We start from the raw sequence: 15,265 nt of genomic DNA, 5'->3' as shown, positions 1-15,265 counted from the left end.
GAACGAGAGTCTCAGTTGCTCCACATCCTCCTCAGCACTTGGCATTGTCAGTTGTTTTAATTTTAGCCATTCTGCTAGATGTATAATATCTCACTGTGGCTTTAATCTGCCACATAAGCATCTTTTCAAATGCTTATTTGGTCATCTTTTTTTTTCAAGATTTTATTTTATTTATTATTTATTATTTTTTATAATAAATTTATTTTTTATTGGTGTTCAATTTGCCAACATACAGAATAACACCCAGTGCTCATCCCATCAAGTGCCCCCCTCAGTGCCCGTCACCCATTCACCCCCACCCCCCGCCCTCCTCCCCAAGATTTTATTTATTTAAGAGAGAGATCACATATGAGCAGAGAGAGGGGAGAAGCAGACTCCTCACTGAGCAGGGAGCCCCATGTGGGACTCGATCCCAGGACCTCAGGATCATGACCTGAGCAAAAGGCAGTTGCTTAACCGACTCAGCCACCCAATGGCCCCTTATTTGGTCATCTTCATCTCTTATTTGGTAAAGCATGTGTTCAAATCTTTTGCCTACTTTTTTTTTTTTTAGTAAGCTCTGTGCCCAGTGTGAGGCTTGAACTCATAATCCTGAGATCAAGTTGTACACTCTACCAACTGAGCCAGCCAGGCACCTGTTTTGCCTGCTTTTTAACTGGGTTGTTTATTATTGAGTTTTGAAAGTTCTTTATATATTCCGGATATAAGAATATATAGGTATTTAGGGCTTTTAGAGCATTCTTCATTTATTACTATTAGTAAAAAATAAAGACATTAAAATTTTTATTTTCTAAAACAATTAAGTTTCAGGAGATGTATACCAGTAATGTTATTCAGAGTAAATGTTTCCACAATAAAAACTCTTTTCACAATGGGACTCCCAATGTCAGGGCCGAGAGCCACCACTTGCTCAGTGGACTGTCACATCCTATAAGGCTTTATGGAATGCAGCAGGCACACTTCTAGGGAGCACGTTCACCCATCGAAACTGTGAGTTTTGTGATAAACATGCTGATGTAAATGTCTTTAATTGGTTGAGGAAACATGGGATTTTTTTCTAATATTTTCTGATGTCATTATTTTTTATATTAATAATATTATAGTAATGAGCTACTAAGTAAAGAGGGAAAAAAAAATAAAGACAGACTCCCATCTTGTATGTGTGGAAATGGAGAGAGCAAGGGGCCTTGGGAAAGGTTATTGGTCACGCGAATGTAGGGCCGGGCAGTGTCTGTTGGCCTGGAGGAACGGGAGCTGTGGTGCCCTGAAAATAAGGCCTCCACCGTTGCCCCTTGGTCTGCAGAGCTAGTGCCCGGGAGCAAGGTGACAAGGCTGCAGGGAAGCCCAGCAGCCCCCGGGAGGGTCAATGCTGCGGAGCTTCTTGAAGGATCAGGATCATCCTAGTGAGGTCTCCCAGCAGGACGGACAACAGGTTCTCAAGGGGCTTCTGTACTGCTAGTGAAGGGTTGGGCTGGACAGGTGGGTGCTCCTGCAGCCCAGCCACCCTGACTCAGCTCTGGAGACAGTGGCTGGGTGTGAGCAAAGTGAGTCTGATTTTAACCCCGGAGCCTCCCTTCCCCTCTGCAGTCCACGAGGATCTGTCTGAGTGGGACAGTGCTGAACAGTGACCAGAGGCTGTGACAATGCACAACTGAGCTCACTAGCCTTTCTCCTCCTCTCTGGGGGTATTTGGAAGGAAAACTCTGTTCCCTTTGGACTGAGTAAGAATTTAGGGTTCTTGGATGACTAGAGGTGGAGGCTTCACACGTGAGCAATCTGACATATGGGGCTCCAGCAATTAATAGGAAAAATAAAAGGTGTGGCTGTATCAATACATGCAGGCGCTAAAGTAGATTATGCCAGAGATGGACAGATGATAAGAAAAGAGAATCAGGACATTATGAATTTGACCACACTACCCTTCCCTCCCCAAAAGACCAAGAATCACATGGACTCCATGGCCCCTAGCCCTCCAGGATCATCTTGCACCACTCTTCCACACTCCAGTGGCGCTGGTCTTCTCTCTGGTGCACACACCTCCTGCCTCAGGGCATTTGCACGCGCTATTTTCTCTAACTGCAGTTTTCTTCCACAGTTCTTCTCTGCTCCTGACTTCTTCCCTGTGAGATAGACAGGGAAGGGATTAGTAACTTAAACAATCAGGAAATGAGGACAATCTACATAGGGAGAGGCCATGACAGGGACTAGGGGTCACTGATGAGGAGAAAGTGTCAGAATCAGGGAGTCTCTCTGGCTGCCCCTCCCTATCCTCTTCCACTCTTCTTCTCTAGCTTCGCTGATCTCTTTTCTGTAGTTCCTCATTCTGCGGCCCTTTCTCTATCCATTCTCAACTCTCTGCCCTATGCCCCAGGTACTTGGTGCCCCTCCCCCTTTCCATCCTCCCCTCTGTGGCTCCCACATTCCTTATCATTCCTTCAATGGCTCCTTTGTCCCTTCCTGCCTCAATTCTTGTCCTCCAGACCCTGGGAGCCTCCCCTGCCTCGTCTCCTCCTTTCCTTTATTGGTCCCTGTTCTTGTACCCTCCTCTTGGTCTTCCATTTCCCTCCCCCATCCCAGGGGCCCCCAGCTGCAGAGGGTGCTGTGGTGAGATCTTCTTGCTAGAGTTTAACCTCCTACCGACTGCTCTTTTATTTTTATTATTTTTTAAAGATCTTATTTATTTATTCATGACCGACACAGAGAGAGAGAGAGAGGCAGAGACACAGGCAGAGGGAGAAGCAGGCTCCGTGCAGGGAGCCCAACATGGGATTCGATCCTGGGACTCCAGGATCAGGCCCTGGGCTGAAGGTGGCGCTAAACCGCTGAGCCACAGGGGCTGCCACCACCCCCTCCACCGCGTACACCCCCCCCCCCCCCCCCCCCCCCCGCTCTTTTAGAACTTGGCCTTTTCCTAGAAATGACCTTGTTTGTTCCTCTTGCGCCAGTGGGCATATTGCTTCTATTGCATGGTGAAACGTGGACCCCATCTCTCTAGGAAGGACCCCCTCAGACAGAAAGGGCAGGATTTGGACTCGGCCTCACCATTCAGCCACTGGCAGTGTGCATGGATCCATAACACTGTCTTTAAAATGGCTTTTTGGGGTGCCTGGGTGGCTCACTCAGTTAAGCATCCGACTCTTGATTTCGGTTCAGGTCATGAGCTCAGGGTCACAGGGTGGAGCCCTAACCTCGGGGTTCCATGCTCAGTAGGGAGTCTGCTTAAGGAATCTCTCCCTCTGCACCCCCTCTGCACACTCTCACTTTCTCTGTCTCTTTTTTTCTCAAATCAATAAATAAATCTTTAAAAAAATTTTTTTAAGCCCTGCTCAATGGTAGTTGAAACCAACAATTCTTTCTGACTACTTCGATGGCTTGTGCAAAGGTTTCAGGGACTAGGAACCCACTCGGGTGACGTCAGGTCAAGTCAGGGAGGGATCTCAAGAAAATAGGGAAAAATGAACCCCCAAATATTGGAAGGGCAAGTCTGAGGTAGCTTCAGACACTGCCCCTCTGTTCTCCCTCCTGTTGGCTCCCAAATCCTTTCACCTCCAGCGTTCACTACACACTGGTCATATATGTATGTGCGTGTGTGTATAGAATCTATAAACTGTGTGTGCATGTGTACAATATATAAACTCTCCAGTTTATACATATGACGGTTCCAAATTCCGGGAGATAGACCCTGGTCAGCCCAGCATTATTATTGAATCGGAGTATCGATCATAGGTTACGTGGGTCAGTCCAATCAGCCGTGGCCCCAAAGAGGGTCACTAACATAAAACAAAGCCACCCTGGACAGAAGAGCCTGTGGCAGGAATGTGTCCAGAAGAGGCTGGAGGAAGGTGGCCTGTGTGTGCACCCTGACCCAGGTGTAGCCCAGACCACTTAGGTCCAATGACAAATACAAACACAGTGAGGATGAGATCACTGTAGGACTTTTTCTTCTTCCAACTTCTGCTGTTGTTAATGGCTCAAGAAAAGATGTTTTTCTAGTTGGAAACCATGACAAAAAACAACCACAATTTAAGAATCTGCTCTGGAGAAGTTGGGGGCGGAGGGGGGGATGGGACTATTTAGATAAGGATTCTTTGTGTATCTCCCTTCCTTTTTGAAATAGGCATTTTTATTAAGCCAGAGGTGGCTAAGGTTCGAAAAGTAAAGGAAGGATAGAGCAATAATCCCTGATGATATATGAAGGAGCCATAAAAACAAAGGAAATCCTGCCATTTGTGACAACATGGATGGACCTTGAGGGCATTAACTAAATCAAGTAAGTCTGAAAGAGGAAGGCCATACTGTGATCTCATGTATATGGAGAATCTAAAAAAGCCAAACCCGCAGAAACAGGGACTAAAATGATGGTGGGGGAGGGGGAGGGGGTGAATGGGGAGATGCTGGTCAAAGGGTACAAGCGCTCAGTTGTAAGATGAATGAGTCCCGGGGGTCTAACATACAGCTTGGCGACCACAGTTCACAATAGTGCATTAAGAACTTGAAGGTCGCTAAGAGAGTAGATCTTGAACATTCTCGCCACACACACACACACGCACACAAAATACTCATGTGTGAGGTGATGGAACTGCTAGCTAACCTTATTGTGGCAATAATCTCACAATATGTACGTGTATCAAATCAGCACGTCGTGTGCCTTAAACATAGAGTGTTGTGTGACAATTATACCCCGATAAATCTGGCAAAAAAATAATTCCTGACACTAAAAGAAACCCGAGGCCCTCCCTGCAGGAGTTCAAATGTCAGGGCTGTTAGCAAGGCCACGGGAAGAAGAGAGTGTGAGCAAAGAGAAAGGCTCACTTCACGTCAGTTAACACTTGGGCAAATAGCCTCCATTTGCTGAAGCAACCTGCTGAGTAATGTACACACGGTCATGTCACCTGCCATCGTGTTATGTCATCTAATGACTACAGCAAATCTAAGCGATGACTATTATTATCTTTACACAGCAGGATATTGGGGCCGAGAGCTTAATGAACTTCCACAAGCTCACAAATCTAGTGTGTGAATTTTATACCCAGGCTCCAAAGCTTGTGTTCCTGCCGGCTGCTCTAATGCTTTCACGGATCACCGGCCACATTTATATCCAGAATGTTCTGCTTTCTCTAAAGTACTCTGTTTCAGCTCTAGCAAACTCATGGACACGGAGTTGAACTGATGTGGGTAAAGGCAGTCAATAATGAACATATTTTAAAAATAGCTTTTCATTGTAATCAGACCCAGCTTCTCAAATTCAATAGTGAGCCTTAAAACTTGGCATTAGATACCTTATGTCCTAAGCAGACAGTCTGTGGGCCCTATGTCCCAAAAGAGATTCCATTCTTTGAGTAGGGTGATACTGCTTAGCTTCTTCTAGCATCCAGAGCAAGCGGAGATTCGTATGCTGTATCAGAGGGATGAGCAGCCCTGAGCTGATGGGCGTTTACCCATTATTGCATCCCGCCATCTGTGTGCTTCTGGGCCCTATAGATCTGTGTCGACGACTGTATATTTATCATAGTACTTGTTATAAATAATGAAACAGCTGCCATGACATTAAGAGATCTTTAAAGCCAAGCAAACAAATATAAACTCAGCAGTTACTTGACACGTCCACGTCCTAGCATCCATGGATGGTGTGGACGATGAGCAGATGATGTCTGTGGGACAGAGGACCTCTCCCAGAAGGGACAGATAGTGGCCACTGTTCTCCAAGAGCATACAAGTCAATCATGGATCTGGTCAACTGGGTGCACTGCCTCCTGCTCAGACAGAGGAAAGCAGGTAGGTGCACCACCTGGGCGAGATATTCAAAGAGCAAAGGACCCACCCATCCCGCCCAACCCACTCCCACCCACAACCCGAGTTTGCATCAGGGGTGTTAATGAAAGCTTATTCAACACTAGGGTGATACTTAGGAAGTCACAAAATGACTGGTTTTTAAGTCAGGTCTGAGACAGTATAATTTACATGCAGTAAAATTTACCTTTCCTACATCCACAGTTCTATAAATTCTAACAAATGCACGTAATCAACCACACCACAGTCGAGACAGAGAACATTTCTGTTATCGCCAAAGTTTCCTTCTGATCCTCCGCAGTCCCTTGTTTCCTTCCCACCCTGGCCCCCAGCAACCACCGATCTGTTCTCTGTCCCTACAGCTCTGCCTTTCCGCAATAAATGGAATCGTAGGGTGTGTATCTGTTGGAGTCTGGCCCCTTTCTCTTGGCACACTGCTTGTCTTTGCATGTATTGGTAGTGTGTTCCTTTTTATTACTAATATTTACTGGTGAGTAGTTTGTTCCATTCACCAGTTGAGCAACCTTTGGCCTATTTCCAGTTTGGGGTAATTATGAATAATGCTGCTATAAACCTTCACATACAGATTTTCGTGTGGACATGGTTTTCGGGCTGGACTGCATGGTACGCGTATGCGTACAGTAGGGCAGTGTACGGGAGATCACGGTGCTCCCCATCCTCCCTAGCACATGGTATTGTCCACAGAGTGACTCTAAAACCAGTTAAAAATAGTTGCTAATGACAGGCAGAGCTCGTTACCTAAAAGCTAGGCTTCCATGCGCTTTAGATCAATCCGAAGAAGCTAATAATGAAATAAAAGTCTTTTTCTGGGTAATTGCATCTTTAAATTATGGCTTTTTCCCTGTTGGTATTTAATTAAAACTTTTACAAACATCCTTGATACCCAAGCAGTAGGTAGGATAGCAATTGATCCTATGCGCACTGGTTTATTTTTAAACATTCAAATGAGGTTGCATTCTCATTAAAAGGAAGCATTCAACTTCCTTCACGTTGTTTTGAAAAGATCGTGAAGATTCCTGTGCTCTGGGGAAAACCAAAGCCAGAATTAGAACAATGGCAACCTTGGATTGTTCTCATTTCTCTTACAGGAAACGACTTTTTTTTTTTTTTTAAGTTAGTTGTCTATATGCTACCTATGGATTATCTACTTCCAGAATTATACACGAGCAGTTTAGAATACTGACTTGCTCCAAACTTGCCTCTAATTCCCCTCACCTCCCAAGCCAACCGATTTTCTTTCCAGTCAATCCAGGCATACTCTAAACAAATGTTAAGTTATGAGCATTAGCCCAAAAGGAACATGAGTGGAGAATTAACTCCATAATCAAAGTAATCACATAAACCAGTATCAAGACAAATACAGCTTGAAGTAGTCACCACCTTTTTGGGGCGTCGGTTCTGCAGGTCTCCTTCAGTAGCCAGGAAAATGGAGAGCAAAATGGAGATGTGTCAGCCACCAAGGGACAGGGAAGACGCGGAGGAGAACCATCTGAGCAGGGCTCTTGTTCCCTCCCCGGCCTTTTGTCCAGCAGCAGTTCACAAGTCAAGTGAACATGATTTGGAAAATCAGCACACGGAGCCTTCTGTGAAGACTGTAGCTCATTGTTCTGGTAGAGTCTTGTTCAATCTTTCAATTACTAGGTAGACAAGGGGCTACCCGTTTGGCCTCACAATGGCTTCTAGATGTCTTCGAGGTCTTTTGGGTCTGAGAGGCTGTCCCAGGAATAATGAGAAGGCAACTGTCAGGTGGGTCCTGATTCTCAACTACAGATACCCCAAAGAAGCTAAGAGGTAAGCAGCAAAAGCCTCACAAGTGGCTCTGTTGCTCACGATGGCCTTCAGGAGTCCAGCTAAATCATGTGTCTCCTCAACAATTAACCCCAAATAAAAGAGAACAGAATGAGGACAAAGTGGAACTGGTGCTACTATGTGCCAGTAGTTCGTGCTGGAATCCATCTTATGATGTTTCCAATTTAATTCTATCCACCACCCTATGAAGGAAGTATCTCTCAGAATTACTCAAAGCTGGAAAATAGAGTCAGAGAGGTTGCTTAAGTGGCCCCCCTGGGCAGCATGTATACCAAAATAGGGCTGAGACAGAGAAGATTAATGAAGACAGATTTTTATATTATAATAGAAATGCCTTTACCTTGAGCCATCCTATTTCGGAACCAGATACTTGTTCTCGTGTGCATATATAAAAGGGCAATCGGTATATTTTGCCCAAAAGAATTATCTGCACCCCCAAAGGCAACTTCTAGCCTCTAGCTGGAAGTCAGCACAATGGAGAATCACTAAAGCTTTAGAATTTGGGGGTCAGTTTTTTTTCTCCAGGATTTCAGAGACCTGGACCAAATCTTAAATGGGGCTCTGGGTCTCTCAGGCATCACTCTCCCAGCTACTATTTAAGAAAGGCCTTTCCCAGACTTGTGGCCTATGGGTGGGTAGAATTGTGTTTCCCCAAAATATGTAAGAGTCTTGTAAATGTGATACCTGTAAATGTGACTTTATTTCAAAGGTTGGGCGTTCTGGCCTCCTGTCTTCCTACTGTGGACCGCACTGCCCCAAACAACCTAAGGGCCTGCACAGGGATAAACAGATCTCTCTATGTAATTAACCCCGGGGTTGTTCTATCCTGATCCTAACTTATCCATGATTTGTAACCCATGCAAACATGAATTCACCTCTACTGATTCATCAGTAGCCATGGACAACATTTCTCACTCCATGCCTTTCCAGCTCGGGTCTGAGAGTTCTGGAAGTCTCAGGAATTGAAATAGCTCACCTTGGAAATTCTTAATTCAGCTGATTTTTGTCTCACAGCAGATGTTATATAAATACTTGATTATTGATAATATTCTCAATTTGCATAAATGTTTATACCATGTTAAGGGGGATGATGAGAGGAGAAATGATATAATTACTGCAAACTAATTTTACTAATTACCCAGAGCACGGCACAATCAGAGGCTCCAAGAGATGAGTGGAGAGAGGACAAGGTGCTGAGCTCTGAGGTCCCGGGGTGCAGAGTGAGCCAAGCACCAGGGTGAACAGGGTTGAGGGGCAGCCATTGTCCTTTGCTCACCAATTCAGCAGCCAAGGGTATGGCCAAGACCTTTCTGCTTCCAGTGCCCAGACCTGTCCCTGCACCTCTTCTTCTGATCCCTTCGTTCATAGCTTCCTGCCCCCAGCCCCACTTGCTGGCACAGTTGTCCTTGCCGCCAATCTAGGTGGCCAGGCCCACTCCCACTAGATGTCCAGGAGGAGTTGGAACTCCTGAGCTGGCCTAAGCTCAGAGGAGGTGGTTGTCCGGCCATTGTGGCAACTGCCCCCACTGTGGGCGGCGGCCCAGGTGTTTACACTCAGCTCCTCTGCAGGGTTTTACCTGACTGTTCCCTGATCATTTTGTTGTTGTTGTTGTTGTTGTTTTACTGCCTCTGAAATACCTAAAATCAAGATCCAGTCACCTGAGGACCCCTGGAAGATAAAGATTCTTCCAGAAGTCAGGCCCCAAGGGACTAAGCCTGGGTTAATGACGTGTGTGCCCACGGTAGGAAGTTACAGGATTCACGGCCTCCGATGACTCTCCCCTCCCCGTGTCTAGCACCTGGCGTCATCTCCTCCCACACGGATGCTGGCCTGGGCCACGTGACTGGCACGGGCCTGAAGCTGCCAGCACACGTGACCCAAGCCGAGGCTTGACAAGCACAGGTGCCTGGGTGCCTGCCCTGCGGGGAGGTCCCAGGCGCGGGGACTGGGGCTCCTGGCTGGGAGCCCACCGAGGACTGCCCGGCCAAGCCCAGAATGGCGAGCAGACACTGGTGGCCGTTGTAAGCTGGTGAGGTTTGAGCTTGGTTGTTATTCATTGATAGATGATTAAACACCGCCCTTGATCCGCAGAACCTTTTTTTTCAAGACGTGCCTTCCCGAGCACCCACTATGTACCAGACTCAGCGACACCACCATGAACATAGAACAGCGTCCCTCAAATAGCTCAAGGTCCCAGGGCGGAATAGATGATATCGTGGTCAGAGCACCAAGAAGGGGCTCTGGTGAAGGTGGTATCTCCTTTCTTTCTTACTTGAATTAAATTAATACTTTTTTTAAAAGACTTTGTTTATTCATGAGAGACTCACACACAGAGGCAGAGACACAGGCAGAGGGAGAAGCAGGCTCCCTGCGGGGAGCCCAATGTGGGACTCCATCCCAGGACACAGGGGTCACGCCCTGAGCTGAAGGCAGACGCTCAACCGCTAAGCCACCCAGATGCCCCAAATTAAATGAATACTTAAGCTTCTGTTGAGTGCCAGGTTCTATACCAGGCACAGCGGTGAACACAAGAAGCAAGACTCATGGCACTGGTGGCATTCAAGATAGACACTCTGTTTCCATGCTTGTCTTTGTCCTGGGGGGTGACACCTGCCCATCTTGCCCCGGTGCATATGTTGCCTACATGGGGGAGGTAGCAGAAGGAATAGCATTGCTTTCATAATAAATGCTTTTTTTAAAAAAAGATTTTATTTATTTATTCATGAGAGAGAGAGAGAGAAAGAAGGGGGGGGGGGCAGAAACACAGGCAGAGGGAGAAGCAGTCTCCATGCAGGGATCCCAACGTAGGACTCGATCCTGGATCTCCAGGATCAGGCCCTGAGCCAAAGGCAGGTGCCAAACCGCTGAGCCACCCAGGGATCCCCAATAAATGCTTTTATGCAAAGTGACCATTCAATATTCTTTGTGTCCAAGTAATTTATTTTTCTCTAAGATTTTATTTATTTATTTGAGACAGAGAGCATGAAGGCAGGGAGGGGGAAGGGCAGAGGGGGTAGACAAGCCCCTCAGCAGGGAGCCCAATACAGAGCCCGATCCCAGGACCCTGAGATCGTGACCTGAGCCGAAACTAAGAGTTGGACACTAAACTGCCTGAGCCCCCCACGTGCCTGTGTATCCAAGTAATTTAAACAAAGAATAATTTCAGCAATGAGATAGTTGAGCTGTTGGCAGCAATGGCATCTCCACAGTTTTCCGTAGGATGGATGGCAGTGGTCATGGGTAGTGGGTACCAGTAACTCGTTTTCCTTCCCTCCTCTCGACCATCTGTTTGTGGGGGCTTGAGAAGGTGGAAGTTGGCAGGAGTTAGGCTTGGCCTCACTTCTCCTGACAGCGGCTGGGGGACAGCAGGACGGCTCTTTCGAGGGCATCCATGTAACTGTTCTGGAGAGCGGTTCTGTTGGAGGTTTTCCAGGCGGGGTCCTCTGGGAAGCATACTCCGAGATGGAGATGAGCTGCTGGAAGCTTGGTAGGGAGTATTCTCAGGATCGAAACCTGGGGCAGGAGAGGGCGGGTTTTGGCCAACCCCACTGGGGAGCTCAGAAGCTGGCCTGGCTTTTCAGAGTTCTCAGGCTGCACTGAGGGGCCAAGGCCTTTATGTTCTGGAGTCAACCGCTCGTGGGCTTGCCAGGAACTTGGGTTCTCTGGGGGTGCAGTAGCTGTTTCAGTCAACGTGATCCCTGAAGACGAATGACGGCTGAGGGCCATCTGCTGGCAATGCTGCTGGCATCTGACCAACAAGTCCTGTATTTCTAAACAGGACCTGGGTGGTGCATCCCAGCAGCTACCATGGAGGACGGGCAGGATCTGTCCTCGCAACAACAGGATCATCTGACTTTGCCAAACTCTGCCTTCGTTCCTTTTTGGGCACCAGTTCTTCCTTGTGTACTAGGTGACTGACTCGGTCTCCTCGAGTGCTCTCCCATCTGACCATTCCAGAACAGAGAGGATGGTGATGATAACGGAGGTGATGATGAAGAGGAGGAGATCTGATTTAGCCATTCACTTAAAAAGGCTGGCGCTCTTCAAATGCACATAAGCGATGCTCCGCAATAGGTGCTGACCAAGAGACTGAGCAGATGAACATATTCTTGTTCAGTATCTGGCAGGGACATGCTAGCAGGCCAGGTTTCAGGTTGAGGAGCCCAGGCTGGCACCTCGGGGCTCATTGCCGTGCCCGGTCCTGGCCTTTTGGGTTATGTCATCAGTCAGGTAAGCGGGGGCAGGGAGCCAGCCTTCCCGTGGCTCATGGAAGGGACTGTGGGCCTTGATGCTTCCAGGGATCCATGCATAGAAGGCAGGAGCTAATTTAGTTCAAAAATGTTTTCAGATGCTGATCTCTGATCTCCACAAACCATAACTGCAGAGCAGTGTCATGCTTTTAAAGATTTTATTCATTTATTTTGAGCGAGAGAATGAGTGCAAGCAGGGGGCCGGGGGGCCGGATCAGGAGAAGGGACAAGCAGACTGTGCTGACCTCAGAGAGCAACTCAGAGCTGATCCCAGGACCCTGAGATCATAACCTGAGCTGAAACCAAGAGTCGGATGCTCAACCGACTTAGCCACCCAGATGCCCCAGAACAGTGTCATTTTATACCAGGCAAAATGATGCACTTGGCCCCTTGATCATCTACTGGGGCTAGTATATGTCCAAATGCATACAGCATACACTAAAATGATTCTCTCATGGGACACAAGACAGATATAGAAAGATTTTTCAAACTAGTCACTATAAAGAATCCATTAAGCATCTCTTCATGACAGAAATTTTCTAACATGCACAAAACTAAAAAGATTAATATAGTGAATCCCCCATGTATCCATCACCCAGCTTCAATAATTAACAACATCTCACAAATCTATTTTCACCTATTCCTTTAATTTTTTTCTAAAGTGTTTTCAGGTGAATCCTAAACATCACGTTACATCACTGGTAGGTAATTATTTCAGTATGCCTCTCTACCTGATAAGGATGTTTGGTTTTTTAAGAGAAACTTTATGGCATTATCCTTAACTTAAAATTTGCAATAATTCTGTGACATCATGTGATATGCAAGCTTCTTTGTCTTAAAAATGTTCTCGTAAGTTGGCTTATACAAGTTGGCATCCACAAGATCCATGCATTGCATTTGATTTTTTAGTCTCTTAAATCCTTTTTATTCTTTTTAAAATAATGCCATTGATTTGACTTGATTGAAAATGAGTTATTTGTCCTGTAGAATGCTGCACAGTCTACATTTGGCTGACTGCTTCCACAGGGTGTCATTTAACCAGTTCCTCCTCCTACTGTTTCTCATGTACAACAATATTTACATCTTGAGTTATGATTAGATTCAGATTCAATTATTTTGGCAAGAATACCTGGGGATCCCTGGGTGGCTCAGTGGTTGAGCGCCTGCCTTTGGCCCAGGGCGTGATCCTGGAGACCCGGGATCGAGTCCCATGTTGGGCTCCCTTCGTGGAGCCTGCTTCTCCCTCTGCCTGTGTCTCCCTCTCTCTCTGTGTGTCTCTCATGAATAAATAAATAAAATCTTTAATCTGGTAGTGTGCCCTACCTGTTGCATCTTGTCACAAGGGACGTTACGCCTGACAATCCCACGTTTCCCAAAGCCTAAATTGTCCTAGGTCAGCAGATTCAGTGGGCCAGACTAATCACTGCATTAGAAAGCCTTTCATCTTTATGATGTTTTTTCTTTCCTAGGCATGCCATCCTTTCCTACCTTCAAAGGCTCACCTCATATTTGCAGCATCCATCAGTGAGTAGATCCATTATTTCAAGGTGGCAAAATGGTAATTATTTAAACTTCATTATCCTCTCTGAAATTTGGCTGGAATTCTTCTATTAAAACCAAACAAAAACAAAAGACCTTCCCTCATCACTTATCGGGCAGGATTCCATTTCAATGTCATGGTTACGTGTGTGATACTTACGGTTTGATTTATGTTTACCGAAGTACCCCTGAAGAAAAGCATGGCTTACACATCCAGAGCAGCAGAGCCTGGGGGGAGCCTGGCTGCTGCACTGTGTGCTTGATGCCAGTCTCTCCTTCTGTGTTCTTTCCAAGGTCAAGTTCTCCGTAGGTGCTTTTAGTCCCGCCTCACAGCACATCAGCTGGCCCCTTGCTCTAGCAGTCCTCTTCTTTTTACCTTTGTCTTTAAACTCTGTCTTGATAGTTTTTATGCTCTGCCTGAAATATATACAGTAGTTTCCCTTATTTTGGGGAAAAAAAAATCCTTCTCTGATGCTGTAATGCCTAACGTGAGTTCCTCCTGAGTGGGGCCTACCCATCTTTTCAGCTTCATTTCTGTTTGTCTCTTCTTATACCTCATGCCTTGACCAAACCAAATCCTACTGCTTCCCAAGTGTGGCCTGTGCCTTCCTCCCGTCACTCCTTTATTCACACTGTTTCTTCTGCCAGAAACATCCTTCCCAGCATTTGTCAAACCTTCCTGTCCTCAGACACTTGGTTTAAATGCCACGTCTTCATGAAACCATTCCTGATTATACTGCTAGAAGAAAAAGATCAAGACCCCAGTTGCCCACAGAAATGTGTACCTCTGTGGCTATAATCTATTAAATTTTTTTTTTTTTTTTTGGTTGTTGTTGTTGTTTAAATAGGCTCCACACCAAGCATGGAGCCCAATGCAGGGCTTGCACTCGCAACCCCGAGGTCAAGACCTGAGCTGATCAAGAGTCAGATGCCTAACTGACTGAGCCACCCAGACACCCTTCTATTAAACTTTTGAAGAGATCCACTAAAAAAAAAAAAAAAAAAAAAAAAAAAAAAAAAAAAAAAAATGCAGAGAGACAATAGCAGACATACACATAATTTAGTGAAATGGAAAATAAAAAATAAGGAACAAAGAGATGTAAGCACACTAACTACTCAGGTTACCAGAGTTGCTGTGACTGAGCCATGGATCTGAGATTCCCAAAAGCTTGAGAAAATGAGAGAAATGTGTAACTTATGTGATTTTCAAATACTGGAAGGAGTCTCTTCAGTTCCGTAGTGTTATAGGAAAGTTTTCTGAGCCCCAGTTTCTGAAATAAACTTTTCAGATGGGATTGTATGGGTGATACAGTGGATAGCATTTCACAGCAAGTGCAGAAATAAATTTCGTGTGGCTATTTCTTACAGCTACGTTAGATAAAAGGTAATGCAATTAAAGATAATCTCATGATGAGCTAATCAAATTTAGTTCGAGTATCAAGGCTTCTGGCATTCTAATCTGATCAATGGAAATTCAGAATACTTCAAGAAATAAACGGAATGCGCATCCTACATAGACAATCATCTCTGTTTATCACTTTTCCAATCCAGCGATAAGAGCTGAGTCAACGATAGTTCAAATTGAACCTATTGATGAGAATCTACAATGCTTGATCTTATTTTGCTGCATGAGGATAGATGCATATAATTTGGAAACCAAGTAAGCAGATGGTAGGGTCGATAACCTTCCATGGGAATTGAGATGTTAATCTGTGTTCTCACTCAGATGGAAGGTCATTGCGTCTATAGTTAACCATAGAGAAAGCTAGGAGTTCCCTAAAAAGGCTGTTTTTGGTTGGCTCCTGAAACTGAACACAAGGATCTCTAGAAAACATTTTAGGGCCTAGACATTTTTC

The 15,265-nt window shown here is 45.8% G+C and overlaps 1 protein-coding gene and 1 long non-coding RNA gene across 2 annotated transcripts in view; one reads left to right on the top strand and one right to left on the bottom strand.

Annotated features, from left to right (window-relative positions):
• TNFRSF11A (TNF receptor superfamily member 11a) overlaps positions 1-15,265 on the top strand; it is a 75,534-nt gene that overhangs the window by 59,286 nt on the left and 983 nt on the right. Inside the window, exon 10 of the mRNA XM_077891085.1 lies at positions 13,340-13,394. Within this exon, the coding sequence (XP_077747211.1) occupies positions 13,340-13,394 (55 nt within the window). The remainder of the gene's footprint in view (positions 1-13,339; positions 13,395-15,265) is intronic.
• The window catches only part of LOC144310321 (uncharacterized), a 35,487-nt gene continuing 20,546 nt past the window's right edge, over positions 325-15,265 (bottom strand). Inside the window, exon 5 of the long non-coding RNA XR_013376044.1 lies at positions 325-2,120. This is a non-coding gene — a long non-coding RNA (uncharacterized LOC144310321). The remainder of the gene's footprint in view (positions 2,121-15,265) is intronic.

This window comes from Canis aureus, chromosome 1 (genome assembly GCF_053574225.1).
Source record: "Canis aureus isolate CA01 chromosome 1, VMU_Caureus_v.1.0, whole genome shotgun sequence".
In the NCBI taxonomy this organism is placed as follows: Eukaryota; Metazoa; Chordata; class Mammalia; order Carnivora; family Canidae; genus Canis; species Canis aureus.
Note: the sequence above shows the minus strand (reverse complement) of the source record. Positions and strands in the feature narration are given on the sequence as shown.